General features: G+C 50.2%; 1 protein-coding gene across 3 annotated transcripts in view; it reads right to left on the reverse strand.

Annotated features, from left to right (window-relative positions):
* Positions 1-23665, reverse strand: part of ERGIC1 (endoplasmic reticulum-golgi intermediate compartment 1) — a 106620-nt gene that overhangs the window by 52749 nt on the left and 30206 nt on the right. For 2 of the 3 annotated variants that reach the window (XM_057728998.1, XM_057728983.1), the window contains exon 2: positions 3560-3621. In XM_057728998.1, the coding sequence (XP_057584981.1) occupies positions 3560-3621 (62 nt within the window). Of the gene's footprint in view, positions 1-3559; positions 3642-23665 lie in introns of those variants that run through there. The other variant, XM_057728990.1, reaches the window with a different exon arrangement.

Below are 23665 nucleotides of genomic sequence, written 5' to 3' on the forward strand. Positions count from 1 at the left end.
TTCAGTCCATGTTTGGGCAAGACGCTCAGGCTCTGTGACTCCAGACTTCTTCTGAAACTGACTCAGGCACTGGACAGAAGGAATGTGACCCCAGGAGGATGCTCATTAGTGGGAGACTCGGTGCAGCCAGCAAAGAGGGCAATGGACCCAGGCCCAAGACCCAGACCCTGGCAAGTTGAGGAATCCGTCCAAGGCCACACGGCTGCATCCGTAAAGGAGGCAAAACTCGAACCTCGACCTATGCGTCTCCAGCGCCCTTCCCGGTTCCTTCAGTTATGAATAGCACTTATCATGATGTCATGAAATGGTGTGTTTCTGTGTCTGCCTGCCTGCTCGGCCATGCGCTCTTCAAGGACAAAGGCCGAAGTCCATTCATCAGTGTGGTCCCAGGACTTGGCACGGGGCCTGGCCCCAGACCTGGTAAATAAACGTTTGTTCACTAAACCGTAGCTGAGGGCTGGCTTCCCACGCTCATGCCTTTCCTCTTGTGCAAGGGAAACTGCCCTCTCGCACACTGTGCGCGAGGCTGCAAATCAGACCACGTCCCTGGAGGGCCACTTGGCAGTACCTTCTACATTTTACAATGCACATGCCCTTTGACCCAGTAATTCCTCTTCTAGGAAAGTTACCTTAGATAAATAACCATACAAGGGTAGAAAAACATATGCACAAGGATGTCTGTAATAGCAATAAGCTGGAATCAGAACGCCCACCCTCAGGAGGCCGGTTACATAAACCATGGGTCTGCCAGATAATGGAACACAACACAGCTGGAAAGAAGCACGTGGTGGCCTTTACGTGCTGGTATGAAAGCTGTGCAGGATGTGTCAGTTAAAAAAGGGCAGGGAAGGATGGTGTGCCCAGCATGTTCCTGTCTGTGCTTAAAATGACGACACAGGTATTTCGAAGCCTGAATGCGTTTTTTATCTAGAGGGATACAGACCTGTTGTTAAACATATTTGACAAAGGGAAAGGACTGCAGAGCCTGCAAAAAAGTGGTCTGAGCTGTTAGCTGGTGGTAGGAAGGGGACAGGAAGCCCCAATGGAATTTTTGTGACCAGGTTCATAAACTAATTACACAGATAGATAAGCTCTTTTCCTCTCACGTTCCCCCGAATTCCTTCTCCCTGAGGATTAAGGCACTATGCATCACAGCTTCTGCAGTCACAGACCCTCATGGGCTGTGGGCTCTAAGAGGACCGTGATAAGAAGAGGTGCATGGTGCAAGCGCTGAGAGTTTGACACGTACCCCACACTTGATAGGTGTGATCACATTTAATCCCTAGGTCACAAAACTGGGGCTCAGAAAGGTGAAGTGACTTGCCCAGGCCCAGGGTCACCCAGCTGCTAAATGGGAGAAGGAACCCAGCTCTGTCAGACCTGAAGCTAGCCAGGCATGAATCCTGCTGCCTGGCTGCTCTGTTCCCTTTTCCAGGGATGCAGAGATCCAGGCCCAAGACGGCATCTTTATTTTTTGTTTTTTTTTAAATTCTATCTATCTATCTATTTATTTATTTAGCGGCTGCGTTGGGTCTTCGTTGCTGCACGTGCGCTTTCTCTAGTTGCAGAGAGCAGGGGCTACTCTTTGTCGTGGTGCGCGGGCTTCTTATTGCAGTGGCTTCTCTTGTTGTGGAGCGCGGGCTCTAGGCCCGAGGGCTTCCGTAGCTGTGGCATGCGGGCTCAACAGCTGTGGCTTGTGGAGTCTAGAGCATAGGCTCTATAGTTGTGGCGCACGGGCTTAGCAGCTCCACGGCATGTGGCACCTTCCCAGAAGAGGGCGTGAACCCATGTCCCCTGCATTGGCAGGTGGATTCTTAACCACTGCGCCACCAGGGAAGCCCCCCAAGAAGGCATCTTTAGTGTGGACGACCTAAGCCAGACGCAAGGAGAGCTGGGTGGGGCCAGCTGGGGTGTGGGGGTCCCCAAGGTCATCCCCTGACATGGTAACGGCCTGCCCTTGGAGGCAGCAGCGGACGCCAATCTGACGGCCCAGCCCCAGGGTCTGCTCAGGGGATGGTCCGCGGGGAGGACCCCTCTCCCACACCAAGCACTGGAGAGGCGCACCTCTTGCGAGCTGTGAGCCTTCAGACAAGTCCCTTCACTTCTCGGAGTCCATTGTCTCATCTGGAAAACGTGGGCGGAGCATTCCTGCTTTTGGTTTGTTTTCACATTTTTTGAAATAAACTTTATTGTGGAGTCATAACAGAGGCAAAGATAGTACAGAGAGTTCCCATACACCCTTCGCCCAGCTTCCCCTTACGTTAACATCTTACATAACCCTGGTGTATTTGTCCAAATGAAGAAATTAACATTGTCCAACACTGTTAACTAAGCCACAGACTTATTAGATCACCAGTTTCCCCACTAGGGCCTGTTTTCTGTTCTGGGACCAGACCTGGGATCCCATTTTGCATTTAGTCATCCTGTCCTTCGTCTTGAATCTGGGACGGTTCCTCAGTCTTTCCTTGGTTTTCAAAACCTTGCCACTTTTGAAGCGTCTTGGCCAGGTGTCCTGTAGGGGGTCCCCCAGGCTGAGGCTGTCTGACGCTTTCTCATGATTAGACTGGGTTGTGGTTTTGGGGAAGATCCCACAGAGGTGAGGTGCCTTCCCATCACATCCCATGGCAGGGGGAGGGGGTGTGTGACATCCATGTGACCTCTTTTTCACTGGTTGATGCCAACCTTTGTCACTCGGTGACAGGGCGGCCTCTGGATGTCTCCACCATAGTCACTATTTCCTTTCCATTCTCTCCTCTTTAATAGTGAGTCACTAGCCCACACTCCAGGAGAGGAGGCGTCGAGCTGTACCTCTCGGAGGGGGGTATGTTCATATATGTTATTTGGAATTCCTCTGTAAGGAAGATTCATCCCTTCCCTCCCATTTATTGAGATCAGTATGGACCCATGGACCTTTTTCTTAATTCTTTGGGTAATAAGCCAATAATGCCATTATTTATTGTGTTACTCAGATTGCCCTGTGTTGCTTTTGCCCTCTTTCAGGTTGGCTCCTGTGGCCGGCTGACACGCCCCCACCTTTTTTTTCCCCTCCAGGCACTTTTCTGCTTTCTGGCACAAGGTGTCCCAGGCTTATTTTGTACGTTTCCTGCCCCAGCCCTGCAATCAGCCATTTCTTCCAGAGCCCTGGGTCCTTTCAGTGAAGACTGGCATTCAGAGACCAAAATCTCCGTGAGATGATTATTTTTTTAAATGGATAGACACATCCTTAAGTCAAAAACTCTAATAGTCTAAAAGGTGTGAAAAGTCAGTCTCCCTCCAACCCCTGCGCCCCCATTTCCCCTCCCAGGGGCAGCCCCTCTTGATGACTTCCGGTGTCTCCTTCCAGAAACAGGTGTTGCCACACCTTACAGGGTGACAGTGAGGACAGAGATGGGCCGAGGGGCTAGACGCGGGGCCTGGCAAGACGCCCATCATTTCTTCCCTCCTCCTGCCTCTCTGTCGTCCCTCCCTGGCCCAGCATCTCTGCGGAGGGCGGGCGGGCACAGGCACGTGAGGGGTGGGGAGGGCGTCTAGCAGCAACGGGGAGAAGGAGGCTACTCACTGATGGCCCCGGTGTACGTCGGCTGCGTGAGGTCCTTGGGCACCTTCCTGTAGATGTCAAACCTGCGGAGAGCAAAGGGCATGGCGTGAGGTGGGCGCAGCGGGCAGGTGTCAGGCAGTGGGGGAGACGGCACTGGCGGGTGTGCCCCCGGGGTCCGTGGCCGCCGTCCTTCCTCAAACCAGCTCCTCCAAGGAGCCTGAAGGATGCCCCCGCCCCCCCATGGGACCCTGGCCCCCACACCTCCCTTGTCGCACTTCCTCACAACGTATCACCCCCTGAGACAGACGGCCGGGACCCCTCATCTGGTTATAGTTCTTGGTTGGGCTTGCCCCCAACAGAACGGAAGCTCCACAAGGGCAGGATCCTCGTAGGGTTTTGTCCCCTGGCCTGGGCCTGGTGCACAGGAGGCCCCCGGTAAGCATCGGGGGAACAGACTGAACCTGAGCGTCGGCGCTCTCTGACGTGAAGGAAACAGGGAAGCACAGTCTTTCCTGAGTTCTCTGACGGCTGCATTCTTGCCTGGCTTCACCTCTCCGCCCCCTCTTCCCTTTCCTGCCTCCACCCGCCCCTGTTTCCACTCCCCCCCTTCCCCAGCTCCTGCGGCCTGCTTCTGGAGATTCTGCTGAGCTTCAAGGCGGGAGGTTAACAGAAGACCCTGCCTGGGCCGACATCAGCTTGTGGCAACTGACATGCCTCCAGCTCACGTGGGTTTCTGCGCAGACGCAGAACAGACACCTTTCTTCCATAAGGATCCCCCCAGAGCAGACGGGGATGGTGGAAGATTGGGGGCTTTGGAGTCAGGCAGACACAGGCGGAATTCTGGCCAGTTGTTTTAAGAATGAAGGCCCTAGAATCAGAGTGCTCCGGGTTCAATCTTGGCTGGCCTTCTTCCTTGCTGTGTGACATTAGGCAAACAACATCTCCTCTCTGAGCCTCGGTTTCCTTTTCTGTAAAAATGGGGCTATTGCTAGAGACCCCGCCAGGCCACTGAGAGGAGTGAGGGAAATGAAAGTCTGCAGAGGATCTGACACAGAGCATTCCCAGACACGACTTCCTTCCCTTCACTTGAACCTGAGCAAGCAGCTCTAAGTCCACAGCAGTTCTGAGCTCTCTGGTGAAGAGGCCAGTGGCTCCAGCCCCCAGAGGTGATGGGCCGGCGGATGGTTCCTCTTGGGTGACTGGGAAACAAGGTTAGTGCCAGGCTGACCCCAATGCAATGACTTGGAAATCTTGCATAAGATCCGATACTTGACTCCTGTGCGCTCACTCTAATTACACGCGAAAGGTGCTTGGCTTCCCAAGACCTCAGGAGAGAAAAAAATTCCTGTGGGCGGTGGAGCTAAAAGGTATCACTTTCTCTCCTACCTGCTCAGCCGCCAGTCACCTGTGCTCAGGCCCCAAAGGGCACTAAAAACTGGGGCTGGGAGTGTGGTCAGGAGGGGAGGGGGCCTCATGCGACTCAACCCTGCATATCCACTCACCTCCCTTATTCTGAAAACACTGCCTCGTTTACCTTGGGAGGCAGATTAGAGGAGAGAGTTTGTCTTGGGGAGCTAGCCTGCCTGGGCTCAAAGGCGACCCCACCATTCTGTGACCTGGGATGCATCACTGAACCTCTCTGTGCCTCAGTTCCTTCATCTGCCAAATGGGGGCAACAACAGGAACTATCTCACAGCAAAGGGATTAGGAACAAATGACTTCGTGCCTATAAAAGCACTTAGAATCATGCCTGGCACCCAAAAGTGCTATATGAGTATTTGCTGTTACTAAGATTAATGGTGATTCGGCTGACATTTATGAGTACCTACTATGTACCTGCCCTCTTTTAGGTACTAGGGACATAGAGATAAAATTGACCCCCAGCTCTGAGCACCTGGAGTTTAGCAGCAGAGACAAAGAGGGAAACAGAAGGAGAATGCAGTGGTGCTCCACTGTGGGCTGGAGGGAGCCGGAAAGGGCCCCTTGGGTCATCTTGACGCTTCCAGCAAGAGGTGATGTCTGAACAGAGCAAGAGGATGGGAGAAAGGGTAGGTGCTGGTCCAGGCAGTGAGAACAGCAAAAGCTGAGGCCAAGAAGGGGACGGACGGAGGCCAGAAACTGGGCCTCATGGTTTAAAAAATATGAGCCACCATTTCAAAACTGCGCGTTTTATGGGAAGTCCAAGGCCACGCAGGGGGAGGAGGGGGTGGTGGCCTAGAGCAGAGTGTCAGAACCTGACAAGAGCGAGAGATGCGAGATTGTTACATACGGGGGTGCTGATCAAATATGTAAATCCAGTGAGGCGAATGGGGGCCAGGGGTCTCACTGCTGCGGAAGGGAGGTACACTTGGAGAGAGAAGTAGAATAAACCCCGTGGTGTTAGCGTGGAAATGAAGGTATTGCTTTGAATTCATGGTTTCCAGCGTACACAGAGAGAGAGATATCCACGTGTGTATACACATCACACGTACATTTAATTTCTAGCTTGCTCTGTAGAGAGGGTGCAGGAACAGTGACAGCCAGACAGCAATGAGCACATCTTGGCTTCTAAATACCATTCTTTGCTCAAAGGAATCAGCTCCTTAGAGAAAGGGCTGATCCTAGGGTTGGGCAGGGAAAACGCAAGGTGAACTTGGCGTATCTTCTCCTGTCAGAAAGCAAGAAAGATTGATGGGACTCATGCAAAGGACAAGAAGCCGGCTGAAAGGGGCTCCCACTGGCCAAAGAAGGGGCGAGGCAAGCATTAAAGTCAACAATCACAGGCATAGATTATGACCCACTGGACAAGACAGGAAGCCAAAAATCCACATTGGTGAAAATAAAGAAATAAGTAAATCAAAAGTCTGATGAGAAACAGGATATTTACATACCTCCTAAGGACCTCCCCCAGAAAATCTTTATTAATCAGAAAGGAAAAGAGTAACTTCACCGACGAGAAACTTGGCAGACAGCCTCTTAATCAAGTGCCCAGAGCGGGTGTCATCAGTAAGGAGACGCATCATGCGCCTTCTGACGTGCCCCGTCACTCCTGTGGGGAACTTGCTCAAAATCTGCAACCTCCGACGGAACATGAGAAGACATCAAACAAATCCAAACGGAGGGTCACGCTGCAAAATGACTGGCCAGCATGTGTCAAAAGTGTCAAGGACATGAAGGCAAGTGAAGACTAAGGGACCGCCCGAGATTAGAGGAGACGAAAGAAACGTGACGACTAAATCCTGTGGGATGTCCTGGATCCGAAAAAGGACATCAGTGGGGCAGCTGATGGGATCTGAATAGGATCTGTAGATCAAATAATAGTACTGCAGAGTATTCTTTTCCTGGTTTTGAAAATGGTTTGGTTATGTAAGATGTTATACAATGTTATATAACATTTAAGGATGCTTGGGTAAAGGGCATAAGGGAAGTCTTTGTATCGTTTTTGCAATTTTTTGTCAAGTCTGCAATTATTTCAAAATGAAAAGTTAAAACAATTTTTTTTAATTTAATGAAAAAATTTTCTTAAAGCTTAAGGGGGAGACTTCATGTCAACATCCCACCCAGCTTGCTCTCTTTGTCTCTGCTTGGTCCCTCTAGGCATCTGAATTTGAACTGCTGGCTTCACACATGTTGGCTAAATGTGCTGGGTGTCAGGCAGAGTACGTCTGTGTTGGGGGAGGGAGGAGAGGCGAAGGCTGAGTGAACAAAGGTCTAAGAGAGGAGGTGAGACTTGGACCAAACTACAGGAGGCGACGGCAATCAAAGAGTGAATGACGTAAAAGCAGGGTCGCTGCCATCCCGTGCTGGGTGTGTTCCCATATGTATCCGTATTGAATTCTCCCAATAACTCCGGCAGATACTGATATCCCGTTTTTCCAGGAGGAAGACTAAGGCTCAGCCATAGGCAACTTGCTCAAAGTCAGCAGCTCAATGATTGGCAGAGCTGGGATTCAAACCCCAGCCTGAGTCCACAGGCTATCGTCCCTCCACCGCCCTGTACTCATGGGAATCCGTTTGGATCTCATTTATCGGGAAACTCAAGTCTCAAGGTTTTGCTTATTTGCTTTTCTAAGGATGCTGCCCCAGAGCAGACGGGACTCTCTTGGAACACAGGGACCAGTGCAAAACACACTAATTCACTCAACAGGTATTTACTAAGTACCTACTAGCAGTGCTCTAGATGCTGGGAAGATGAATGTGGTCAAGGGAGACATGGCCCCTGCCCTCATGAAACTGCTGGTCTAGCAATGCTATTGGCTCCTTGAGAAGGGCCACCTAAATAGAATGTTCTCTGATGATGATTCCATTCCCAGGCCACAAATCCAGGCTGGGGAGCAGCGGTAGGGTAAAGGGGGAGCTGAACAAGACCCTGGGTTCAGAGCTGACCACAAGGCAAGTGAGTCAGCAGTGAATGTCACTAAGAAAATGGGCCACCAGGAGGCTGGTGAGAACCCAGGCATGTGACAGATCAGGAAGTGAGCCGTCCTCTCTGGCTCACATTAGTCAGTCCCTCGCTGCGGTGATGTGGTGATGCGATTAGCTGTGGCCACCCTGTTAAGGGAATGTAGAGGAAAGGGTGAGGAGAAAGCGGGAGAGGGGAAAGGATGCTTAGTGTACATCTAGTATGTGCTGGGCTCATGCTAGGCCCTGGACCGACATGTTCTCATCTAATTCTCTCAGCCACCTTGTGAGCTGGGAATTGTTATCCCATTTTACAGATGAGGCTCAGAGGCTGCTGACTTGGCTAAGCTCTCACACCTATGAAGTGTCACGGCAGGGATCTGAATCCAGGCCTAATTTACATTCTTGCTGCTTTTCCCAACAATGTGGGGATAAACCAGGACATTTGGGTGGAAAATACTTCTTAGGAAGAAAGATTAAAGAATTGGAATTGCTTGGTCTTAAATAGAGAAAGCTAAAGGATGGATTCTCTCCTTTTTTTTTTTTTTAAATAAATTTATTGATTTATTGCCTGTGTTGGGTCTTTGTTGCTGCGTGCGGGCTTTCTTTAGTTGTGACGAGCGGGGGCTACTCTTGGTTGTGGTGTGCGGGCTTCTCATTGCCGTGGCTTCTCTTGTTGTGGAGCATGGGCTCTAGGCACATAGGCTTCAGTAGTTGCGGCACATGGGCTCAACAGCTGTGGCTCATGGGCTTTAGAGCTCAGGCTCAATAGTTGTGGCTCACGGGCTTAGTTGCTCCGCGGCATGTGGGATCTTCCTGGAGCAGAGATCAAACCCGTGTCCCCTGCATTGTCAGGCAGATTCTTAACCACTGCACCACCTAGGAAGCCTGTAAAGGATGGGTTCTTTATGTTTGTCAAAAAAAAAATGCTTTTTCCCTGCTCTCCCCCTAGACTGTTTCTCAAGGGCAGAACCTGGGCCTCCTTGCTGCCCAGCCCTGCCCAATCCAGGCCCTTGGGGAACTGACCTGAACGAATGAGGCAATGGATGAATCCACACAAAGATGAGGTCCTCTGGCTGGCCCCACAAACAAGATTAAGATGAAATGGATGGTGGGGAAGCCGAGTGATGGGTCCTCAGAGGTTCCTTGTACTGTATTTAGAAATTTTCATTCACAAAAAAGGCAAAATGGGCTCAAATGAAAGCAAGAAAACAATCAACTGGACTTAAGAAAGCCTTAGCTAGATGCCAGGAGCATGGGAGCAGTGTCCAAAGCCAGGTGGACCAGAGGTCTGTCACCTGTTGGAACAGGACCCATGGAGACCCCACGCGGCCCCTGCCTTCACCACACTCCACTGTTGGGTCTAGAAGGTGCTCTGAGATCACTGTGTCCAACCCATTCATTTTACAGAAGAGAAAACAGAAGCCCCGAGAAGGAGTGACTTGCCCAACTCAAGGTATAATTAAACTCAGAGTAGTTAAAACAAAAACAAGCCAATAAAAAGCTTGTGACATCCTTATCTCATACTCTTGAAATGTCATATGCTAGTAACTTTCAACCAGGTGCAATTTGGGCCCCCCCAGGGGACATTTGGCAATGTCTGGAGATATTTTTGGTTGTCACCCTTGGGAGTGGGTGGTACCCAGTGGGTAGAAGCCAGAGATGCTAGTGCAATCCTACAATGCACAGGAAGACCCGCTACAACACAGGATACCGGCCCCAAATGCCCATGGCGCTAACGTTGAGAAAGCCTGTTGTAGGCAGAAAAAACCTTCCTACGCGGGAAGCTCACTTTCCCACTGAGCCTGTGTTCTCTCCCCAGAGATGCCTCCAGTTGCCTCTGCTCGGGCTGGGTGAAGTCACGGCCATAGACTTGATCGCCCCCACGGAGACCAGGAATCTGGATTAAGCAGTCTGTCCCTGTCCTTTTTCACTCTGTGTCTGAGAAGGCACACTTGGAGAGAACTGAGCAAAGGAACCCACAGGGAAAAAATAAAGTCCACCTGGATTTGTGACTTCTTATAAAGGTGCAGTAAGTACAAGTGTCCCTATTTGAATCAAAAAGGTGCTGAATCTGTGCCTCTAAGTTCCTCACACCTTAGGATCAAACAAATTCCTTAGGATAAAACATATGTCAACATCGGAACTAGAAGTCAACGAGAATATAGGATTTACTTAACAGAAACTCACTGTACAGGCCGCGTCTAGCCTACAGAGCAAGGGACGGCTGCACAACCTCACCCAGGATAAACACGCGTAAGTCTTCTCCTGCTCCCAAGCAAGGAAACTGCCGCTGGAAATCTCTGACTAATGGATTTCTTCTGTAATTTCTTTTCATAGCAGAATGCCTCAGCGCTTGCTATTTTAACTTTTGCTGCTTGGGACCTCACTTCTCCCCTGCTCCTGAAGACGAATCTCAGATCGCCCTGTGGTTCGCCATGTGTGGGCGGCCACCAGGCAGGCACTCGTGATGTCACTGTTTCCACGGCCTAATGAAATTAGACGCCATTTAGGAGCAAGTCACTGGAAGTGGTGGGTCAGTCGTTCCAAAAATAGGCAGCGAGGCTTGTAGTTGGTTCTTTGGGCTGCTCACTCCTGCCCACCAGCCTGGCAGAGCCCTCCGTGCCAAGGGAGTCGGGTGAAAAATGTGCTTGTTGGTTCACTTACTCATCTCCACCACCTTACCGAGAACCACCAGTGTGTGTGCAAATATGCACGTGTGTTGAAGGGCACACAGAGGTAAACAAGTGCACGCACGGCTGGGAGAGAACCCTGCAGAGCACCAGTTCTAATGAGCCCTAGAATCACTCCCCCACTGCCCCCGAATTCTGTCCTGGACATTCAAACTACTACTGTGAGCTCACACACCACTCCTCCCTCGGTCAAAAGGAAGGGAAAAGAGTCTGTCTTTGTCTCCAGCCCAGATGGAGGAATCTGAATCACAATAGCAACCACAGCTACACTGCTGCTGTCTCCATTGTGAGGGATCACCGTGCACCCGGCCTTGGACTTGGCGGTCCATTCATCAGCTCACATCCTTTATACAGTGGATACCAGCATCCTGTTCAGTGGATACCAGCATTCTTCCCAGTTCGCTTGCCCAAGATTCCGGGCCAGGGTTCAAACTGCTGCAGTCTGGCCTCAGGACCTCTGGTCTGTCCACTGTACCCCATGCCTGCCTGGGACAGGGAGACCAGCTGGGCGTGGGAGAGGGAGAGGCCCGTATCTGTGGGAGGGCTGAGTGACGATGCTCTGGGAATGCAGCGCTAACACACACACGGTTCTCTCCCTCCAGCCCAGCCCTGTGGCTCTCTCCCTGAATCTCGGTGCCCATGTGACGGTCACTTATCTACACGGTGACCTCCCAGCTCCAGCTGCCTCCACCTGTGACCTCTCCAGTCTCAGAACACCCTCTCTGACCACAAAGGGGAGTAAATCTGACTGCTGAGCTTCCAGCAGGCCCCTCTCAAGGCAGCCTCCCCCCCCCCCCCCCCCCCCCCCCCCCCCGAGCTCTGTGGATGGACACATTCCTGGCATAGCTCCAACACGGCTGCAGGGTCTTCGGCTCCTGCTGGGCTGGACTGGTCAGATTTCTTCTTGAATCTCCTGTGGGTTGTGCGGGGCTCGGCCCGTTAACGTCATTCAGCAAATTCCAGGTGAAAATACAAAATGACGTAGGCACAGGGCTATTCACTGCTGCACCAGCTGTAATAGCAAACATCTGGAGACCATCCCAACGTCCATCCAGGGGGACCAGTTAATAAACTACAGACCATCCGTAAAGGGGAGGATGATGCAGCTATAAAGAGGAATGAGGAAGGGCTCTATAAGGTAGGATAAAAAAGCAAACTGTGGAACACCCCGTTCTGTTGAATGTTATGTGTGTGGGGGGAGGGGGTGCAGCCGGAGGTAGGGATAAAAATAAATCTACATCCTTGTTTGTATCTTTCAAAAGAAACAATAGAAGGTGTAACCAAAAGCTAACACAAATGGTTACTTCCATTATTCTTAGGAGATGCATAAAGATATTAAATATTGAGATAAATTTGACAAAATAAATGAAAGACCTACACACTGAACACAATAAAACACTGCTGAGGGAAATTAAAGAAGACCTAAGTAAACAGAGGAATACACAGTGTTAAAGGGTCAGAAGACTCAATATTATTAAAATGGCATTTCTCCCCACATTCATCTGTAGATTCAACTCAATTCCAATCAAAACTCCAGCAGGCATTTTTACAGAATTTGGCAAGCTGATTCTCAGATTCATATGGAAATGCAAAGGATATAGAAGAGCCAAAGCAACTCTGAAAAAGAACAAAGTTGGATCTGACCTCAAGACTTACTATAGGGACTTCGCTGGTGGCGCAGTGGCTAAGAATTCGCCTGCCAATGCAGGGGACATGGGTTTGATACCTGGGCCGGGAAGATCCCACATGCCACGGAGCAGCTAAGCCCGTGCGCCACAACTACTAAAGCCCCCGCGCCTAAGAGCCCATGCTCCACAACAAGAGAAGCCACCACACTGAGAAGCCCGCACACCACAACGAAGAATAGCCCTTGCTCGCCACAACCAGAGAAAACCCACATGCAGCAATGAAGACCCAATGCAGCCAAAAATAAATAAGTAAAATTATAAATAAATCTTAAAAAAAAAAAAACTTACTATAAATCATATAGAAGACAACATAGGAGAAAATCTTAATGCTCTTAGGTTAGGCAAAGACTTCAGGTAAGACACCTAAAGCATGATCCATAAAAGGAAAAAATTATAAATAAGTTTTCATCAAGATGAAAAATTTCCATTCTTCAAAAGGCATTGTTAAAAGAACGAAAAGACAAGTCACAGATTAGGAAAAACATATGTGAATCACATGTCTGTTAAAGGATTTGCAGTCAAGAACACAAAACTCAGGAATAAGAAAACAAACAACCCATTAAACAATGGGCAAAAGATCTGAACAGGCATTTCACCCAAGATTCCCTGATGGTGACTAACCAGAGGACAGGATGCTAATATCAGAGTCATTGGGGAAATGCAAATTAAAATCACAGAGATACTACTGTATACCTATTAGAATGGCTGAAATCATAAACACTGGTCACACCAAGTGTTGGCGAGGATAAGGAACAACGGGAACTCTCAGACATTGCTGGTGGAACAAAGAGAAGTACAACCACTATGGAATAGAGTTTGGTGGTTTCTAAAATGTTAAATATACACTTACCATATGATCCAGCCATTCCACTCCTAGGTATGTACCCAAGAGAAATGAAAGTATTTTCCCATACAAAGACATGTTATGAATATTCATGGAAGCTTAATTTGTAACAGTCACGAACTGGAAACAACCCAAATATCCATCAGCAGGCAAATGGACAGATGGCACATCCACACAATGGAATATTACTCAGCAATAAAAAGCAACGGAGTATTGACAGGGGCAACAGCATGGAAGATTCTCAAAATAATTAGGCTGAATGAAAGCCAATACGGTATGATTCCACCTATATAAAACTCTAGAAAGTATAAACTAATCTAGAGTGACCGCAGATCCCTGGTTGCCCAGGGGTGGAAGAAGGGAAAGGCCTGAGGAAACTCTGGGGGCAGATGAGTATGTTCACTATCTTGTGATGATGGTATACATCAAATTTCTCAAACTGTACACTTTAAGTATGTGAAGTTTAATGTATGTCAATTATACCTCAATAAAGCTGCTGGAAAAAACTTTTTCACGATAGCCACAGTTGAAACACATCAAATACATTGCACAATCTATGAGTTCATAATGATACTTCAAAACAACAACAACAACAACAACAACAACAACAAAAAGCCTCTTTGGATATCTCTGAAGATGCTAAGCCATTATTCTGAAAATTCGTAAATAGAGAAAGCATTTTTTCTCATTTTTTTTCTTTTGGTATACACAGTGTATTTCTATGTAACCAAATAGCTGATGAGAACAAAGTCCTATTTTATAGAATAATTTCAAAGAATAATGTGGAAGGACTAATAGAATTAGGAAAATCATCATTGTGCACCCTCTGATGAAATACTGGGTTTAGGCATTTATCAGCAAGAATGGGAAATTTCATAATAGGTGCATCAGGCTACTGCCACCTGAACCCAATGACTGATCTTAGCATCTCAAAGGGAAGACAGCCAGTTATTCTGTATCTCTCTCTCAATGTGATGCAGTAGGAAGTACATAGCACACTTCTTAATGACTGGCCTAGAATAACCTCACATTTTACTTTCCATTTGATCCTTACCCCACAGCAGCCTGATGCCAGCCTCCCCACCCACTCTCTCTTCCTGCTATAGCTAAGCTCACCCAAGAGTCACTAAGGGCCACATGCCATTGGCTCTCCTCAGTACTGCCTCTGCACCAGTCCTGCTGAATGTCCCTTCCTTCTTGGACCTCTCTCTTCTCTTGGATGCCTAAAGTACCACGGCATCCTCACTCTTCAGCATCCTCTGTGTCTGTTCCTTTTCCTCCTCCTGCCCCTCATATTCTGGTATAGCCCCAAGGGTCAGTGTTCACGCCCCTTCTCTTTTAAATCCCACTCCCAAATTATCTATGCCTTAATTTACTGTGCCAAGTTCCAGAGAGACAGGAGAAAGTCAAGTCAGAAGTAGTCCCTATCCTCATGGCACTCACACAGTAATGTCCAAAGAGCACCCTCATTCCTAAAGGCATCATGCCTGCCCTTCACACTTGACATGTCCAGAACAAAACTTAATAGCGTCTCACACAAAACCTGCTCCCAAAACAATGAGGTAGGAGGAACCACAGGGATTGTGGAATCCAAATGTGCACATCTGCAGATAAAGCGAAACACAGAAAGGGCAGAAACGTCTCGTGTTGAGGGGTTATCACAAATTCTCTCCGAGTCACCGCCTGTATCCTCCCGGGGTTTCCAAATGCCTGAGAAGTGATAAGATGTGCTGTTCTGGGCCACCATGATGAGCAAGAACGTAAAATCAGCTGATCAGGAAGATAACCATCCAGGCAATTCTCAGAGAGTGTTTTACATGGCCTATCGGCAAAATGACGGAGGCCTCGCTGTACTGGACGACGCCCTTACCTGCTACCTGGACCCAGGCTCACCGGGGGAGAACGAAACTCATGCACAGCAGGGCTGGGACACTAGGCTTATTATTTATACCTAATTGCATCAGCTCTAAATCCTAACGCAATCCATTCCTTGGCATTCAAGCAAGTATGCTCTCACCTCAGGCCCTTTGCCCTGCGTTCTCTGTATCTGGAATGTTTGTCCTTTAGGTCCCTTCCTGTCTTGCTCCTCCACTTCTTTTAGGTCTATATGCAAATGTCACCTCTTCAAAGACCTGTCCTGGCTACCAGCTAAAACACACCGCTCTCCATCTCCTTACTCTGCTGCCTTTCTCTCCACAGCACTGAGGACCGCTACCTTGGGTTATGTGTATCCGTTCACTGCTCCACTCCATCACTGGAATATAAGTTACAGGAGAGCAGGGGCCTGCCTGCCTCTGAGTTCCACTATATGCCCAGAGCCTAGAGAAGCACCTGGCACACAGGAGGTCTACAGAAATACTTTGGAAGGAGGCAGTGTTTCGCAAATTCTGGTCCATGGACCACTGCCTCAGAATCCGCCAGGAAGCTGGCTAAATGTGCAGCTTCCAGGGCTCTGGGGCAGCATGAACTAAACCAGCATGGGGGTGCGGAGGGCAAGAATTCACATTGCCAAAAAAGTGCAGTTCAGGAGATGTCAGGGCATACGAAGACTGCTGAGGTACAAGTCAAGTGTTTATTTCCAACTTCAATTTTATTTCCCAAGACTTTCTACTTGTACCCACCTGAGTTACCACAGGTCAACAGAGGGACAGGCAAGGGGATTGGCATTTCCTGGGCTCCTACCCTTATGGGCCAAGCACCACTTAAGACCGTTGACCTACTTTATCCCACGGAATCCCTCCCCCCTTCCCAACGAGGTACCATCAACAAATGTAGAAACCAAGACTCAGAGAGGCTTAGTCACTTGCCTAAGCTCACACAGCCAGCAAGAGGCAGGGTCAGGACGGACACCCGGGTCAGCCTCCCCCAGAGGCTGCACACTGGCCCTCTGCGGCCCCCCAAAAGCTGCACACTAGCTCCTGGGGGCCTTGGCTGTCTGTGCCGCCCTCCCTTGCCTGTGCACAGCCTGGCACCGATAGCAGGCTGTGGGCACCTGATGAGCGAGGGAAGGAGGAAGGGCCCCGGGGAGCTAGAGAACCGCGGTGTGGTACCACAGAGGCCCGGGCAGAGCACGGCTGGGCAGGGGTCCCCTCACCCCCACTGGCTCCTGCCACCCTGCAACAGCCTGATGAGCTCACGCTCCCCCAGAAACAGGAAGGGAAAGGCCTGGTGTCGGAGCCCGAGGCCGTCAGGCAGCCAGGGCTTGGCTGGGAGTCAAGCTTCCCACTCATCAAGGCCACAGGGAGCGAAGGCCGGCGGGGGACGCAGGGGAGGCAGGAGGGTGGGGGATACGGACGCACAGCCAGGGCCCCCGACGTGTTTCCAAATCGCTGGAAACAGGACACAGCCGCTGGCCCCACACCGGGACACAACATCCCAAGCGCAGACGCTATAAATGGAAATGTATTCTTAGAGGGGCAGGACCTGAGCGGGGTTTTTCAGAAGTGACCCATCATCGGATAAAAATACAGACAGCATTTAAATGCTGAGCGGGGAGCTATTCCGGGGATTAGATTCTCATGCCCGGGGCTCCCCGCCAGGGCACGTCCTTCAACAGAGATTTAAAAGGAAGAAACGATTGGTGCCGGCATTTTTAAGTTCAGGAGGAGAGAACTGGGGGGAAAGACAGCTGTGCCAAGATACCTGTGGAAGGGGCTCCCTTCAAGGGACCCCAGATGTCCTTTGACCTCCCCCTGCCCACAGGATTCAGTTTTACTCTGTGCCACGAGACCACTTTTTGGACAACATCTCAGCTACTTCGAAAAGTGAAGGCTGAGTTCTGGCGAGGCCTGGGGGCAGAAGCCTAGGACGGGATTAAGGTTTTAAGAGATTTGCAGGTAAGGAAAGTATAATAAAGAAAAAGCTGGAGGTGGCCCTGCTGTCACGAGGAGGGGAAGGACGGTATTTACTGAGCACCTCCCACGAGTCAGCCTCTTGACTCACGTCGCCTCATCAAATTCTCAAAATGGTTCAAGATACCAAAATGAGGTTCACCCCTATTTTTAAAGAAAAAGGAGCTGGGGTTGAGAAAAGACTGTGTGGAGGCGGTGGGTCTCAGGCTGAGACTCTGAGTGCAGGAAGACAAGCGGAAATGAGGCTGAGGAAAAGGGGTAGAAGGGCATCCCATGTAGAACGACAACTCCGGCCAAGGTTCTTGGCTCTGGAAGTGCAAGGTCATTCACTCAGCAAGGGGCAAGGCTGGGATCTGTGTCCTCATCTGTCTGGATGTGAAATTACTGTGCCGTGCTAGGGAGCAGCTGTGTGCCCTGGGAAACGAGGTGGCTCACAGGGTAAAACGTGAGATGTTCAGACAGTCCCACGCAAAAAGGCACAAGGAAAGGAATTCAAAGGGTTCTCGTCGGCCTCGGGGAGAGCTTAGTTGGCGACCATTTTCCCTTTGGGCACATCTTGGTACTTTTCAGTTGTTCTATACTAAACAGGTTATGAACGGAAAAGTAAAGACAGCTAGGGTCTTAGGAGAACTGTCTTGGGCTTTCAGACCTGTCGTGGGCTCCCCAGCCCGTCTCTCTATTATCCGCTCCTTTACCCCATGCACCCCATGACCCCACCAACACTTGGTTCCAGAAAGGCCCGTCCTGTCCCAGCTCTGCGCCTCTGCAGGCACTGTGCCCTCTCTCTGCAGCACCCCTCTCTCTCCTTCCCTGCCAGTTCATTCATTCTCTCTGTCATCACTGAGTGCCCACCACTGTTCCAGGTGCTACGAATACAACAGTGCTCAGACACAAAGCTCTCTGCCTTCGCCTAGCTCATAGCACAGTGGAGGAGACAGACAATAAATGAACTCATATATGTCAGTGCTATGAAGAAAAATAAACCAGGCTAAGGAGAGAGAATGTAATGCGGGTGCTGCTTCAGATGGGGTGTGAGGGGTGCCAGAGAAGGTTCATCTAACAAGGTGACGTGCAGAACACATATCTCATTTAAGTGAGATAGCAGCCACCTGGATGTCCAGGGAAGAGCATTCCAGGTTGAAGGGATGGTAAGTGCAAAGGCCCTGAGGCAGGGAGCATATGTGGCAGCTTCCTTGAAGCAAGGAGGCTGATACAGCTGCACTGGGAGGTGAGGTCAGAGGCCCCGGGTGGTTCTTTAAAACTTAGCTCACACACCCCTTCCTCGGAGAAGCCACCTCCATTCAGCATCATGCTGGCTGAGGCCCCCTATTCGGGGCTGCCACGCCCCTGAACTTCCCTCTGTCATTGTGTGACACATGGTGTATTGTCATATATTTGCACACATTATATACGCACAATCATGAATGAACAGCACAGCCTGCTCTGCCTCACTAATACTACTGGTGTCTTCCATCAACAGATGAACGGATAAAGATGTGAGATATATATATATATATATATGCACACGCACATATATATAATGGAATACAACTCAGCCACAAAGAATGAAATTTTGCCATTTGCAACAACACGGATGGACTTGGAGGGTATTATGCTTAGGGAAATAAGTCAGACAAATACAGAGATAAAGACAAATACCGTAGGTTATCACTTACATGTGGAGTCTAAAAAATACAACAAACCAGTGAGTATGAAAACAAAAACACACCAAACCTGTGTTACTTTATCATTTGTTTTCCTTCTATCTATCCTTTATATTACAGCATTATAATCATTAAAAAAACTAATACTGGTGTCTTCCCGTCAGAGCTGTGAACTCTTCAAGGGCAGGAACTGGTGTGATACATCGTGGGGTCCCCAGTGCCCGGAACTTAAGTGGGGAGCATCATTTTTTAATTTAATTTTACTTATTTATTTTTGGCTGCGTTGGGTCTTCATTGTTGCGCACAGGCTTTCTCTAGCTGTGGCGAGCAGGGTGTTGTGGTGCATGGGCTTCTCAGGGCGGCGGCTTCTCTTGTTGCAGAGCAGGGGCTCTAGGAGAGAGGGCTTCAGTAGTTGAGGTGCTTGGGCTCAGTAGTTGTGGCACATGAGCTTAGTTGCTCCACGGCATGTGGGATCTTCCTGGATTAGGGCTTGGACCCGTGTCCCCTGCATTGGCAAACGGATTCTTAACCACTGCGCCACCAGGGAAGTCCTGGGAGCACCATTTCTAAGCAACAAGAGATTCACTGAGTCACAGAAGACTGGTGGTTTTTCCAGGCCACGAGCTCACCTGAGATGTGCAGGTGAGTCCCCTCAGAGAGCTGCTTGGCTTCCTAACCACCCCCCAGCAATGAGACGTCACGGATGAGACCTATGGAAGGCAGGAGATGAGTGACTGAGAGCTGGAGGGAAGGGGGCCTCCTCCCCACCCCCGATTTCCCCCATCTTCTTCAACCTGTGACTTCCTCACCAGTGCAAGGCTTTTCTGAACCCTCGCTTTCAGGAGCCCACACGGGAAAATAAAAATTTAAAACCACTTCACCAGGGGGTGATTATTCACAGATAGAAAACACCTCTCCCGCTAAAAATGATTCCAGGAAATAGCAAGCATCCCAAATGCATCCATGGGCCTGGGTACTGATCCCCTAGCTGCTCACATCACCAAAGGAGAGGCAATGAGGCATTACGTGTCCCCAAAGGACGTACGTGCTCCCCAGTAGAAAATGCCCACTGAAGCTAGGCAGGCCCTGGGATGAGAGAAGTGGGCCAGTGGGGCCTGCGGCAATCGGAGGGTCCACGGCCCACCTAAAGATGGTAGAAAGCCCCCCAGAACAAGGAGCCCTGGGGTGGGCAGATCAGGGGAAATCAGAAATCTGGGGTCTTATGTGAAATTACCGATTTAAAAATGACAGCACCTGGGTTTTTTTGGTCTTTAAAATAAAACAATATACAAATCAAAGAAAACACTTCTGTCGCTCAGGTTTAGTGTGGGGACAATCAGTTTGTGAACTTGGCCTTAAATCTTGAAGTATTTTTGTGTCAGAATAGGCAGTGGGACTGAAAAGGTAGGAGAGGGCAAGAAGACCTAAACACTGTAAAACTAGAAGGGAACTTTGAGGTCATGGAGTCCCTGTGTGGTCAAGAAGGTGCATCTCGGGGATCAATTCTAGTGGCTGCCCAGCTGCTGAGGCGGGGACTGGACTCGGTGTGTGAGTGCTGGGACAGATTAGTGATGTCTGCCAAGGACGTGGGACTGGGACACTTGTGACACGCTTCCTGGGTATTCAGCAAAGGCTGATTTAGTCCAGACCCATTTTAAAGGGAGAAAAACTGAGGTTCAGGAAGCAACACTGTATTGACTAATGTCACAGGTGAGAACTACCTGCGAGTCCCATCTGGGGCTCTTCCCATGACATCCAGGTGCCCCCAAATCTACCAACGACTTATTTTAGAGAGAAGTCATCTCTGAACCAATAATGCAAGTCAATAAGAAAATCTGATTTTAACAGTGATTCATTCTATTCACAGCTCCGTAGAGACAGACCCTTTTCTTTTTTCTTTTTAGTGTACAACTTGATATTTTCTTCTTATTGGTAATGTATATATGGCAATCCCAATCTCCCAGTTCATCCCACCCCCCCACCCCCGCTTTCCCCCTTTGGGGGACAGAACCTTTTCTAAACAGCAAGGAGGTCTGAGCCCTGACAAAGCCACCTGAGGATGCTTACCCACAGCACACACACTGTCCTAACTGAGGGCCTCGAGCTGGCCGACGGGCCTGGCCGCAGAGGGAGCCTGGACCCACCTGAGGGCTGAGGCCTGCCTTGATCTCCGCCCTCCTCCCTCCCACCCGGTGTGAGTCACGGCTCTCGACTTCAGAGTGCTGGCTGCAAGATCTGCTGTTTTACTTGGCTCTTGAGCAAAACGTACTTTTCCAAAGGACACTGATTCAATGGAGCTCGAGTTTTGCAATGCCCTGGCAGGGGCAAGGCCAGCCTCCCCGAGCACACGCTGTCCCAGCGAGCAAAGACCGAAGAACGTGGTTATCACCTTCCTCCCCTCCTCCTTCCTCCTCCCCAAGCGAGAGGACCAGTCCCTCCCCTGGCTGAGCCCCCTGGCGTGCCTGCCATCCCACAGCCAGGGAAGCCCCCTCACGCTGCAGAGCCACGCCCTACCCCCCCGCCACGCTCACAACATCGCAGGCGGTGGTGGGAAGAACACAAGCCAGGCAGGGGGTCAGGCTGGCAGCGGCTCAAATATCAGCAGGTACATTATGTACCTGTTTGCTTTTTCAAAACTAGACCATCATTTAGATCCGTTTTAGGTTCACAGCAAAATGGAGCAGAAGGTACGGAGATTTTTCATATATTGTCTGCCCCACCCCCACACATGTATAGCCTCCCCCATTATCAACATCCCCCACCAGAGCGGATCATTTGTTACCGTGGATGAACCTGCACTGACACGCCACTCTCACCCAAAGCCCAGAGTTTACATTAGGGTTCACTCTTGCTGTTGTACACGCCATGGGTTCTGACAAATGGCAAGTGACATGCATTCACCGTTATAGTATCATCCAGCATAGTTTCACTGCCCTAAAAATCCTCTCGCTCTGCCTACTCATCCCTCCCCCACCTCCTACCGCCCCAGGCAACCACTGTTCTTTTTATTGTCTCTATAGTTTTGCCTTTTCCAGAATGTCATACAGTTGGAATTATATAGTATGCAGCCTTTTCAGATTGGTTTCTTTCACTCAGTAATATGCATGTACATTTCCCCCATCAATGTCCTTTCATGGCGTGGCAGCTCATCTCTTTCTAAGTGCTGAATAATATTCCAGCATCCGGATGAACAGGAGTGTACCTGGTTTTTCAATCCCTAAGGTGTGGATCTGCAAAGCCTGGGGCCTCGCACATTAGCTGTGTGCCTTTGGACAAAACTTCCTCTGACCCTCCAGTGTTTTTCATCTGTAAAATGGGGATAAAAACACGGACGACCTCGCGGGGGGTAAGGGTTACATGTGGAAGCGCGTGTAGGCACCGACTGTTCGCAGCAGGGAGCAGGCGCACAACAAATGTCAGCCGCAATTATCACCACGGCCAACTATCAGCATGATGGCCTGGCTGGCACTGCCATTCGCAGGCTTACCGTTGCCTTCGCTCCGCAGAGCAGCGCAAGGGGAAGTGGAGACATCCCTGGCTTTGGGCTCACACAAGTAGGCACTCTAATGCGGACCCTGCTTAGGCAACTAGCTAGACCTCTCTGAACCTCTGTGTGTTACATCCTCCTGAAACAAAAGGGATCACTGACGGGAATGCATAAAGAGCCCTTAGCACCCAAGAGGCCATCACAAAAGGTGCGTTCAAAGCTATTCGGGAGAGGTCCTTGGCATTTCCTGTGAACAGCCCCGCTGAGCTCGTGATGCAGGGAAGGTAAACAGTGGGTGTATCAGAGACTGGAGATGAAAGCCTGCTGGTTAGTACCAGGGCTAGGAGGAGTGTCTTCCAAGAAGAGCCAGTATGCGGAGAGCCACGTGCCGTCCTGCCCAGCCAGGAGCCAGCGGATGGAGGTCAGCCAGGAAAGGGGGCAGTGACACCTCTGCAGCTGAGCTGGCTGGCCGTCTTCTTGCTGTCAAATGACAGCAGAGGGCTGTCATTCAGAGGCAGTGGCCGAGGCCGGTCAGCATTGTTCCTGAGGCTTCCGAGAGACAGAACTAGGGACCCGGGAAAGTTATAAAGCAGCATCATTAAGTAGCTCACATGTGCCCACCGGCGAGTTCCATGCAACTGCTGGGCCTGAACCAGGACTCCTATGCTCTCCCACAAAATGACCGTGGCTTCTTGTCTACATAGGACCCACCCACCCGGGAGTCCCATCACCCCAACCGGAATCCAGGATGGTGTGTAATGCGGCACACCTGCCCATGCTGTGTCGGCGACCCTGGGAGGGAGGAACGGTCGAGATCCCCTTGTTTCAGCGTTCCAGAGGAGGAAGATAAAGGTGGCACTGCCAGCGAGCCCTGGAGCTGGGACTCAGACCCGTGGCTTTCGGATTCCCCACAGCCCAGAGGCAAGCCTGGGGTTTGCAGAAACCACCTCATGAATGGTTTCCCAGCTCTGCCTCTGCATTGCTGCCCATTCATTCATTCACTCAGCATCGATTCTGCAAATATCACTAGCATCTACTCTGTTCCAGATGCTGAGCGAGGCCCTTCAGACACAGTGTGAACCAAACAAAGGCAGTCCCTGCCTGCCTGGAGCCAGAGTCAAGCAAAGCTCTGTTACAAATGTGTAGTTATAGAAGGTGACAGACGCCAGGAAAAGAAGGCCATGGGCCTCCCTGCTCTATTGGAATTGAGGCTGGAGAGTGTATGGTCACAGAGGGTGTGGAGCTGGCCTTTCTGGGTGTGAGTCCACATTCATCACTTGCTAGCTATGGCCTTGGGAATTTACTTCATCCCCCTGTGCCTCAGTTTCCCAGTCTGTCAAACAGTGCCCACATCCTCCTTGGGTAGCTCTGAGGGGGTCCATGTGTTAGTACATGGACCTGGCCTGGCCGCATGAGTGAGTGCTCCCCTCTTTACCCGTTACTGCGAGGCTACAGGGTGTGAGGTTCAGAGGTCCACAAGCATTTTCTTCTTTTCAAAGGGAGAACCTCATTCTCCCCCC

This window comes from Hippopotamus amphibius, chromosome 1 (assembly GCF_030028045.1).
Source record: "Hippopotamus amphibius kiboko isolate mHipAmp2 chromosome 1, mHipAmp2.hap2, whole genome shotgun sequence".
In the NCBI taxonomy this organism is placed as follows: Eukaryota; Metazoa; Chordata; class Mammalia; order Artiodactyla; family Hippopotamidae; genus Hippopotamus; species Hippopotamus amphibius.